Source organism: Anneissia japonica, unplaced genomic scaffold (assembly GCF_011630105.1).
Source record: "Anneissia japonica isolate Jap-2015-1 unplaced genomic scaffold, ASM1163010v1 scaffold287871_len1641731_cov197, whole genome shotgun sequence".
Lineage (NCBI taxonomy): Eukaryota > Metazoa > Echinodermata > Crinoidea > Comatulida > Comatulidae > Anneissia > Anneissia japonica.
In genome coordinates, this window is record NW_022712275.1 from 1116703 (window position 1) to 1129335 (window position 12633).

General features: G+C 33.0%; 1 protein-coding gene across 7 annotated transcripts in view; it reads left to right on the forward strand.

Annotated features, from left to right (window-relative positions):
- The window catches only part of LOC117107729 (homeobox protein OTX-like), a 21949-nt gene extending 10588 nt beyond the window's left edge, over window positions 1-11361 (forward strand). For 5 of the 7 annotated variants that reach the window (XM_033249471.1, XM_033249473.1, XM_033249477.1 and 2 more), the window contains exons 2-4: window positions 6775-6951; window positions 7894-8066; window positions 9383-11361. In XM_033249471.1, coding sequence (XP_033105362.1) covers window positions 6775-6951; window positions 7894-8066; window positions 9383-9922 — 890 coding nt within the window. In that variant the 3' untranslated portion in view covers window positions 9923-11361. The remainder of the gene's footprint in view (window positions 1-6774; window positions 6952-7893; window positions 8067-9382) is intronic. The other 2 variants (XM_033249474.1, XM_033249478.1) reach the window with 1 other exon arrangement.
- The last annotated feature ends 1272 nt before the right edge of the window (window positions 11362-12633 follow it).

Below are 12633 nucleotides of genomic sequence, written 5' to 3' on the forward strand. Positions count from 1 at the left end.
TATATATATATATATATATATATATATATATATATATACATATATAAAATGTATATCAAATGAAACTCTGGAACAAGATATACATTTGCCAGATTTTATTAATGAAGATAGTCCTTCATCAGATGGTATATGTATATATTATATATATACATATACCATCTGATATGTATATATTATATTAATATTCGTTTCCTTAATCAAAAAGGTTTGTTCCACTGTTCATCCCTGTGTTTTCGCATTATCATATACATATATATATATTATCATATATATACATATATATGTATATAAATACATACATATGCATATATATAGGTATATATATGTATATATATAGGTATATATATATATACCTATATATATATATATCTCAAAATATTTAAAGTAAGCCTAACATCTTCCAGTTTTTGTGTGTATATATAATGTGTATGTATATATAATATGTACATAAAGTGTGTGACTTCATAAATTGTACATTATATATACAGTATTCACAAATACATCAGCACTTCTTTTGTGCTAAGGCAACCTATTATTATATACAATATATTAAACAGTATATAAAATTATAGGTGTGTGCGTGTGCATATATATATTTATTTTGTAATACAATAATCGGGTGTAAATATCATATATATAATAGTAATTTTATATAGGCCTATATATACATATATAATGAAATGTAAAATTATGTTCATTCTTTTTATATCTGCTGGGGACAACCCAACCTTCGATCGATAGCGGTAAAGTTGTCGCATTATTTTAGTATAGCAATGGCCTTCTCCCAAATAGTGCAATGCCAATAACATGTGCGATAATAAAACAAATCATATATACTAAATCGATGCGTAATCGGCAAAGGTATACACTGTCTGCCATTTCATGAAGAAACAGGTCATTCATATCATATATACTGTAGGCCAGATATGTGGTAGCAACTGGTAGTTTTTGTTACGGAGGCCGACCAATGACTACTGAATTAATACCAGGGAACAGTTAAATTTTCCTGATTAATACTTAGTTGGTTCAATGTTGGTTTGATATCGAATTTTGCCGCTTCTGTTCCATAATCGGTAGCGTTTCCAGTGTGAAGTTTCCCCCACTAGTCCCGTTTATTTTAAGTGGATATTAGGCTCCTATTTTTTATTCACAAAAGATGGTTGCCCACATTAATTTTCACAACACACATTTGGTATGGCTAGAATTAGGACAAATTAATTCGGTCTAATTGATCTGATGCCAGTGTAGTTGATTATGGAATTTATAGACGTGTTTATTTTGCTTTGAGAAAGATATATTTTCTAACTTTGTAGCCCAAAAAATAAATTTATCGACATTAAAGGTAATTAAGTCAATTGTGATTGAAGGTAAATAGGTACTATACATACGTCACGGGACTCTAACCGCATATTCGTAAAGCGTCGTGTACTAGCCTTTTAATGGTCAGGCGTCATTGCCAGACAGGCTAACTAAGCGCGGTGTCATCAGAAAGACACCAGTTATTAGGATTAGTTCATATAATAATAATAATAATGATAATGATGATGATAATGATGATGATGATGATGATGATGATGATGATGATGATAATGATGATGATGATGATGATGATGATAATGATGATAATAATGATAATAATGATAATGATAATAATAATAATGATAATAATAATAATTAATGATGATAATAATAAATAATAATAATAATAATAATAAAAATAATAATAATAAATAATAATAATAATAAATAATAATAATAATAATAAATAATAATAATAAATAATAATTAAAAAAAATAATGATGATGATGTCACCTCTAGTAGGGGTGCTCGCGTCGCCGTTTTCCACCTGCCGAGTGTACATGTAGCCATTTTCCGCATTATTATGTGAATTAATTAATTTTAATTATTTATTTAATCTTAATGTATATTTATTTGTGTCAGACCAGACATTGATGGGAAAGATAGGCAAAATAAGATGCAAATACTCTTCGGGGTCACCATCCATCACCACCCTGGCGCATTTCCAGACCTCTGTCTAGGTGGCTCGAACAAAGGAACGGGAAACACATTTGCCCTGCCATAGACGACCGGGTGCTCAGGAGTTGTAATCGAGACAGTGGCCCCAAAAAATAAGTGCCGGCCTGTGAGGGACGGGAAAAAAGCAGTTATTGAGTTTATTTAAAATGAGAAAAAAAAGAAAAGATTTAAGTTAAGTTATGATAATGTACCCTGTTTTAGCATTGCTGGGTTAGGCTTAGAATGGGTGGGGGTGGATCATGTGACTTTGCTATATGGTTATCAAAATATCTATCCGTTGTTGACGTCGTGTAGGTGTATTTATCAGCAACAATATCTGCAACTGTAATCATACCAGTATTCGTGCCGATTGCAAATCACAAATTATTACCTAACATTATGTAAAAACAAACACTGCATTTACTAGCCAAATGGTGCATCGTAACGCTAATAGCTAAACAAACATTTAACCTTCGTTCAAAAAATGTTTCAAACACACGTTGTTGATAAAGTAATGTAGGGCCTATGTGATAAAAGAAATTCACAGATACCGATCAAGAAAGTCAGTAGGAACTTGGGTCTCTAATTGAATTTTATATCTTAGCTCATGTCACGCTCAGTTTTAAGAGAAGATATTTGTATCATATATTATTCCAATTTCTGATCATCCATGATAGGAAATAATAATGTATAGTAGTATAAATAGAGACCGCATTAGTCAAAATAAAAAGGAATACAAATTGAAACACACATTGCTAGATGCAAGCTTATAATTTACATAATAATGTAGGCCTATTATATTCGCACTACATTTCTTGATGTGGATTATTTGTAATACTAATAAATAGAACAAAAAAAATACGAAGTTTAATGAATTGAGCTGATACAGAACAGTATTAGTGAGTGTATTGAGGGATTTCTTTATGATTGTTACCGTATTCACTAGTATGAATATATTCCGTCTTGAAACAAGTCAACCTAAGGATACAGTAGCAACATTCATTATTCATTCATATATCAGTGTAGAGATTGGAAGAATAGGTGCAAATGATGAATCAGAATTTATATTAATTATGCATTACGTTCATATGCACAAGATACTGTAATGTATATTGAAAAGAAATTAGGTTTTATATATTAAATTAAACAAAACCGCAACGATATTAACATTAGTATCCACTCCCAATTTTGAATACAGAATACATATAGTCTACCGTATCTAACAAAGATTTTCCCTAATACAGTACTATATTACACTCAACCGCACTTTTAAAAAAATATAGGCCTAATTTTTGTGATTAGCCTATTCTAAGTCGGAACGTTCGATAAATTTAGAAATTTGTCAAATAATCTTCATCTTAATTAAAAATGTAGACTTCAAAAAACTAAAACATTGACATTTAAATGAATGTGATTTTAAAAATAAAACAAAGCAAAGGAATATAATATAAAAATCTGCAATGTCATTTACAAAGACACCTGCTTAGTACCCGCTTTATTTAACCATGGAGGTATAAAATAGTTAACAGATTTTCTTTTTATTGACGTTTTGATGAATTTTTCAAGAATGCAAATGACCTCTGGATTTTACGGGAACGAAACGCAATTTCTATGGACATAAAAGAGAAATTATTTCGGATGAGGTGTTTTTTGGAGATTTGTATAATCGCTATTGGTCGTGTGGCGCACTGAAGCGTTTTTAAGAGGTCAATAATAATTTTGACTTTCACGGTTAACATGATTTTTTTCTATCCCATCTGCGTAGGCCCTGCCTTAACTATAAGGATATGTAGGCAGCTGGAACCCCTTTGGCAGGAGTTTATAAACCGTTAGAAGTGCACGCTCCACCTGCTAAAAACATGGTATTTTTATTTACGCTTCCCAGTTTGATTGTTAATGTTCACGCCTTCCTTGGTTCTGAAAACTGTTCCTGTGTGTTTGTATACTTTAGTGTCCAGAGTCATGTGACTTATGGTATATAAGCTAAGCACGGTTTAATAGTCATCTCAGCTAATCCATTGTCGAAGTTATAACTTAATAATAACCCCATGAACCCCTCCTCTTTGCACACTTACGGCCGTTTGAAACCATTTATTGTGGATAAGACACCGGTTTATCGCGCGTAATTTTAGTTAAGGTATCGTTCTTATATATCATTTTAATTGTAACGATATCAATTAATTTGAATATCATGATGTCATTAATTTTGTTTCATTTCGTGCCAGATTGCTTGATTAATTAAGTAGAGTAGTCGGTTGTGGTTACGCGTGATCGTCTTCGCAGTCGTCATTCCATATTGCCACATCAGTAATTTTGCCGTTTCTGAAAAATGAATTGATAAATCTCATAGTGCTTGACTCAATCAAATCATTGCCAATTTACGGTAGCATTCTATTAAATTAATTGTTAACGAGTTGCGGGTGTTTATCCTTTATTACGATAAATTGATGATGGCTTAATTAGGTTACGGCACTTGAAAAGGCGGCGATTGATTGAACTCCGAAGACAACACAATAACTATCATTATGCATTCCTCAATTACTACAAATAAATCTTTATATTGTGAAATGTATATATATCATATTCACGTACAAGTGAAATCGACACGCGATACATCTCCAATGCATCGGCTTTGGAGGTATCAAGTGGTAAACTTGGATGAGAATCTATCGAGATTTTGTACGGATAATGTGTTCCGATATAGATCGCACATGGTCAATCTAATAGCGCTCATTCGCCAAAAGGACGTAGATTTAATTTAAATTCTCCGCTTTCGCTATTTCGCTGCCAGTGTTTATGGTAGGCCTGTGCATGCCAGTAAACAGGAGATGACAGACATATTTAAAATATCAATGTTTAAAACAACTACCAGTAGTTAACTTACTTTTATCTATTTAATTAGTATGATTTTATATTGCTTGCAATTGAGGCAGTTGCGATGTTTACAATTCTTTCTATTTAAAATGTTTTCATTAAAGTATAATCAGGGAAAATATATGTAGATATCAAACTATTTTCTTTAGGTGGAATAGTAGCCCCCAAGTATTATTAGGCATATTTCCTGTAGGCCTATTGGAGACAGTGCAACCTTTACGAATGACTTCCTTGTATTTTCATTTGTATTGTCAAAATGGATTGTATTTCACGATTGGTTTATAACGATAATAATTTTCAATAGTTATCTATTATTATATGGAATTAGTGTCACTTTTCCTAAAAGTTATTCACAGTTAATCTTCCCGTTCTAAATGCAACAGTAATAGCATGGGATTTGTCAGTGTTGTAACACATATATACCACCTTCACTGTTTATTTTATGTATTAAGTGATCATATAGGCAAACTAAACAAATTAATAGGATAATACGAGTTATTAGTAGTAGCTATTAATCTCCTGAATCGAATTATCCTACTAGAAATTTAATGACCAATGGGGTACGACGGGCCCCTCAATTTAACCTGCATCCAGGAGTCCAATTGAAAATTGTTGCAGATTTGGATGGAAATTGGGCGCATAGTCTCATCATAGACAACGGGGTGTGATTTAAAATTCCATGTCAATCGATCGCGCGAATCATGGACACAGTAGCAACAATCGATTGTGTCCCCTACTAACAAAACATTACAAAGCGAGAAGGTGGGCCGTAGGTGGCTTCAGTCGAAAAATATCGCTCGATATTTCAACAAGTTTTCATTATTATTTTGTCTAGGCACGAGTGGTGCAGCATATTTAAAAACAGGCAATGGAACGACCCTGTAATAATATGAATTATTAAATATTAAGGCCGATGCACGTAGGTAACATTAAGGTAGTTAAATTGCATTTGACTGCGAATCCAGAAGCTGCATTTACTTAAATTATGGCAGGTATACATTGTTGGCCTATGATTACAGCCGTTACCAGTATTGGCTCTCTCTATGGTTAAGTTTGGAGTGCGCCCTCACTAATCATTACGAAAATGCTTTATAAATAATAGTTTAAAAGTGATTAGCAACGGTAATGTTTTTGGTGGTGCACAATACATATTAAGATAATATTTCATTTAATTTGCATTTTACTTTTTAATATTTTCCAACTACATGATACGAATTGGTTTTTTTTCTCTCTCTCTCTTTTGTGGAGGTCATCCCACTTTTATAAATCTTTTTTACTGTTTCTTTTTTACTTAATTTAATGCTCTGGGGCCGCTTAGGCTGCAACTTTCTACAAATGAAATAACATTATTCTTTAGAAAACATATGCAAGTCATACAAAAAATTTTAAGAATAATATCTTGCTGCCATGAAAATACTATTCAATTATCATCACACATTCAAATAAAATAAAATTTTATTTACTTAACCTTGTATTTTTTTTAAACCATATTTACATACTTAAAACTACATAAAACCGAATGAATTGGTTGGGTGGTATTATTCCAGGGTGGTAATATTCCGGGCCAGTGAATAGGGCCTGATTTGAATGTGCCTATAAATGTGACAATGCGTGATAAGAAAAATCAATAGCTTGTTAAAACCCATTGGTGTGTCTTGGTATCACGTGGTTTGTCAATAGATGAGCTCTTAATAGGATAGTAGGCAACTCTTAATCATCTTCTATTGTTATGCATATTTCGTCCCCCACTATTCACTTTCGCTTTAAGAAAAGTTGGAAACCCCATTTGCCAACTTAATTGAACATTGGGCAGGGAAGAGTTCAGATCGAAATTTTTGGCCGAAGTAACCTAAATTTAAATCTTGATCAATATTTTGTTTCAGATATTTATAGGATAGAACAATCGAAATTGGAACGTCTTGAAATGGCTTACACAATCCCGTCACTACCAACGCCAATTAAATCGGAGTTCATTAAATCACCGTATTCAGTAAATGGGATCAGTTTGTCTAATGGCGAATCCATCCATCCATTAGCTATGGGTTACCCATCAATGAATGGTAAGTTTTATATAAAACATTTATTACGTGTTATTAAAAAGCGCATACACTATGTTATTTATCGACAATGTTTGCTTAAACTGTGTCTAATGCTACAATAGTGTCCGGCTTCCAACTCTTGGAATAACACACTTGACGGTCAGACGAGCGTATGCAGAAAGCTTAGGCCTACACTATCTAAAGTCGGGTCAAACGTTGTTGAGAGAGTAACAAATAGAATTCTGTCAAGATTAATGGAACTTCAAACAGAAATCTATAGCATTCAAATTTGTGTATTTATATATTTTTTTTCATATATTTTCATGGACGGTTTTTACAGACTAACAAACTTTATTTAAACCAAATGAAAATTTTCGATTTAGAGAGCTCCTTGGTGAAACAAACTATCCAGTTTAGCGCTGTAAAGTCCAACACGGTTACCCACCTTAGAATTCGAATTGATCAATCAAATAATAAAACAATTTTATTGGAACTTGGGAGCCTCCTCCGTCGTTATTCGCGTTCATTCACCTCAATTTGACTCGATATTGTTCTACCAAAATAAAAGAAATTAATTATTGATACTCCAACTTGGCATAAATAACTTGTCAGAAGTTTCGTTTTCCTCGAATAGAGAGCGCACAATCGTCGAAAAAATGCACAAGGGTGTGTAATGTATGGTATGGGTGTGAATGAATTATCCAGTACAGACGCTATTGTCTTGGATGATTCATACTGATGCAATGTCGATCAATTTGTATTTCGCAGTATAAAATAGCACTGATAATTAACAAAAAAAAACACCAATAAAAAAACTTTTCTAGGTGAAAAAAAAAAATACGTTGGCCTAGATATGTCAAAACTCTATACTAATGGTATAGGAGAAACTGAAGGTAAAATGTATTATTAAAAAAAATGTATTTGATTTATTTTGTATTGTAATGAATTTTATAATTTTAGTAGGCCAAATTTGTTCTCCTACAGGAACTCAAAGAAAGCAGAGACGAGAGCGAACAACATTTACCCGAGCTCAATTAGATGTACTTGAAAATTTATTCTCAAAAACTAGGTATCCAGATATCTTTATGAGGGAAGAAGTCGCATTAAAGATCAGTTTACCGGAATCTAGAGTACAGGTACGTTGATGCTTCTGGTTACATTATATAGGCCCTCAATATACATAATTAAACAACCAAATATCTTACACTTGATAATATATTGTATAAGCATTCGATTTCAAATCTACAATTGTAAGAGGCGCAAATTAAAAGGAAAAAACTTGATCGATTTTTTGTGAGTGCGGGTGATGTAGAGAATTGAACTAGTAAATCAAGCTAATTATTTCGACCACTTGGCACTGCTAATTAGACAAACAATAGCTATTGTTGTTTTATCTGTCTTGTCGGCTTAAGAGTATTTTAACATTTTAAAAGACTTGGGAAAACCAATTACTCATAGGTTTTGTGAAAAGCAACTTTAGTATTTAATCTCGTTTAGTTTCTTGTAAACATTTTCTCTTGATTTTACAAAAGTTTCTTTCGGTCGAACCAGATGATTTCTAGTTTCCTAATTGAAATACAACAAATTTTGTAATTATACAAATAGGCCTATGTGTTACCAAATTGTAAACCACAGGTATGAAGTGCGCCCCGACGACAATATTGTTTCGGCCTTTGGTTTTATTACGGCCCGGCGCAGACCATCAGTAAAACATAATCAATAAAGAATAATACAATAATAATTAAATGTAATACAATACATGTCATAAAGTTGCAAAATAACACATATAAATGTCAATGTTCACTTTGGCCCTCTGACTGACCAGTTTTTATGCCCACCCAAACCGTGTGAAAATGAACTAGCAATGAGGTGTTGACTTGTCAGATACTTTTTCAAGTGCGTCAACATAGAAATGTTTGCATGGCTTTTAACACCACATACATGATCTACAGTATTACGTAATATGTGATGAACTGCTTAACATAACTTATGAACACTTCAAAAGCCAAATGTCACAATAAAAAGTGACTTAATTCATCGTCAACACCTTATTCAAGATACTAGAAGGCGTTATTCCTTATCTTTTGTTTGGCACACAATTGAATACTGTACCAAATTCTTCAGATATACCGCACTGCAACTCTAAAATATTAAGAAACCATCAAAAGTTAAATTTCCAATTTGTTCATTCAACATAATCACATAAGTATCCTACTTTCAATAATGGTTTTTAAAAGTTGTACTGGAAAAAAAGGAAAGAAATTTAGCATAGGCTATAAAAATAAGGACTAGGCCTATATGGTTGAAAAAAAAAATATTATGTAAATGAACGATTTTTATGATTTAATCATGTACGGTAATATTTAAGCGTCACATTTGTTGAATGTTGTTCCGTTTATGTTTCCTTAGTAAAAAATGTTTTTTTTTCTAACTTCAATATTTTCCCCCAAAGGTATGGTTCAAGAACAGACGCGCCAAATGTAGACAACAGCAACAACAGCAACAAAACGGTGGTCAGACCAAGCCGAGGCCAGCCAAAAAGAAGTCACCGACTAGAGAAACTCCAACAAGTGATGGCTACAAATCGCCCGTGACAACGATGCCAAACAATAATAGCATTTGGAGCCCAGCCTCAATTCCAGTAACTCCAATGCCAATGAGTGAAACGGCCCTAGTAAATAGTAACAGTTGTATGCATCCTTCTTATATGGCCAGTAGCCAGCCGACTGGTTACCAACAAAACTATCAAAGCTCGCCATTCTATGGCAGCATCGATTATCTTTCAGCAATGCCACAGTACGGAGGCGCTTCACTCAATCACATGAATCAAATGAGCCATTCGATGACAAACAATCATATGGTTACCACGCCCTCACAGCTACCACCTCCACCTTCCATGAGCAATATGGCAGCAGCGCAAATGGGTATGTCACCACCAATAGATTGTCATGATGAAAAGAATGAATCTCTTTGGAAATATCAAGTATTGTGAAAATATTCCGAAATGACTGTCAATTAACACCGGTTGATAAAACTATCTTTACGCGGGTATCTGTCGAATGCGAATAACTATACATGAATCCGACGGCATTATTAAGTCTACCAAACCCGCAATCTTTCACTCAACGTATTTACGGTACGCTATACGACTGTGCAATCAAAATAGATGAGGAACGTAGGCGAATCATGTTGACTACAATTTCCAACGGGTACAACTCCAACAGGAAGATCTTGTTGAATTCGTCGGAGAACATTGTCATAAATTAGTCCTACGGGTTTTTGTTTGACGGGATTTGTTTTCATTTAATCTGAACAAATTATTTGCTATACATTTTTTTTGGTACAAATAAAGCATTCTGAAACTTATGGTTGCGGCTGCGATTCTTGTTGATTGTGGTATTCTGAATGACTAAAGTTTAGAATCTGAATCCTTTGATCTTAAGCTCTTTCCACACTATCAAATTTTCTTTGACAAAAAATTGTTGTATGCCCATATGTGGTCATGATGTGCCTTTATGTGGTCATGATGTGATGTCATCATGACCATATTTAGGCATGTCACATTTTTTTTTCAAATATAATTTCATAGTCTGAACAGGGCCTTAAGCGGACATAAAAACTCAGTATGTGCTGGTAGTATAATAAATATAATAATAATTATGCTATTATAATGAATGTCGAGAGACTTCAGAAAACTATGAGCCAAAGAGGACAAGAGAATTTCGTTTTAAGTCTTTCAACTTATCAAATTCAGTTGTGTAAATTGTATAAATGTAAAAAAATTGTTTGACCCTGATTTAAATAAAAAATATGTCGTTTTTTTAAATTATTTTTTTGACGGTCCAACTGTCATTGACAATCGGTCTGCAGGAACTTTCAAAATTCAGGTGAAATGTTAAGAAACAGAAAAATAAATCCTTGAACAGTGCAAGCCTTGCTTTAAAAGTTCTGAGCTCGGGATTTATTATAAGAAATCTCAAGATATACACGTTTTCCCTAGTAATTATGTTTTTAGATGTTCCAACAATATTTATTGCCATTCAGATTAAATTCATGTATTATGGTTATCATAGTTCAGATTAAATTCATGTATTATGGTTATCATAGTTTTAGAAAAGTTTAGATAGTTAACCTTTATTATCCAGATTTTTTTTTTGTTCACTCAAATAATTACAAAGTACAATTCTAGAATAAATAATTAATTTTCAGATTTAATAATGGCCTCGTTTGTGTTTGTATGTGTGTATCCAACGTACATACCATGGAATACAATTCCAAAAATAATGGTGTTTTTATACTCAAAAACCAGGCCTATCCAAAGTTGCTTTTTCTTATTTTATGAATTGTAAGTACTAAGGACATTTTTCTTTTGTATTTCATCTTACACGCGGTTTCCTTGTCTACCTAATAAATGAAATGATTTATGAAATATCTTGCAAGTTGTCGTTTCCTTAAAATTTTGTTTAATAAGAGTTGCCTATATACTAATGTCAAATTGTTGATCGTAGTCACTAAATAGAACAAAGCCTACTACTGCATTTAAATTTCCCACACAAGCCAGAATTTTGTCTTGCACTCACATTTTTTTAAAAGCCGGTACGTCTAAATATTTCATCTATTGGACAAATTAGCAAGACTAAAAGAATTCTATACTAGATAGGCATAAGCGGCGAGATCACTCACGAGCGCTTACGAGAACTGCATATTTTGAGTGCAGGCTTAGGTTACTCACTATTTATTGCGCTTAGTGTGCGGCCATACCTAATGTGATTGGCGTCCCATACTCGATTTCATTTATTCCGTCTCTAAATAGTCTCTAAATTAACTTTCTCGTTGGTGGCGCTGTCCAGAATGAGAATAAAAATATTAAGGGACTTGCAGCAAGTCTAGTGCAAGCTCAGTATTTCGGACCACAAACCACACTGAAATGCAGAGTGTTAAACGTGTTTATGTTTTTAAAAATTATAGTATTGTAATTGTAGTATTGCAAGTTTCTGTCAAAAAAAATACAGGCCCGGATCAATAGCCTCGCCAGCACGGGTCAATTTGACTAGGCTTATTGCCGTAGTCATTGTCATTGCTGGATAAACGATCATTATATGATAATTAAGATATAATGTACAATGCGTAAAATATAGTTAATTCCAAAACAAAGTCGGCATGCAATAAAGGATAGTTTAGGAACAGATAAACAGTGATAAGATTATACAACGGATGTGTTAATGATAGGGTTGTGAGAAGCGTCACTGTTTTAAAACTAAAGTATATTCATATAGGCCTAAATAATTTGTACCAATAGTAGTAAATATGTATGAACATTTTAGGTGCAATATAATAAATAAAATATAATAAAACAATCAACTATAGGCCCTATGTAGTCTACAAAAATAATCTGAAAAAATATCATCAAACATTATGTAGACTAGATGATTCACTTAAGTTCAAACAGGGGCATAGTGGAGAGGAAATCATTGGGCATTATTGGGAGGAAGAACTGGAACAGAGGGAATCTGCATCTTCAGCCATCAAAATTAAAGGAACATTACGACATTGTTTGTGTAAACATCACGCCTACATCTTAAATAATCACATGATTGTTCATGAAACACAATGCATTAGGCTTAGTCAATATTATTATAATATATCATCGTTACCACCGCCACTACCGTCATCATCATGCGGATACAATACTGGTGCTGTCTC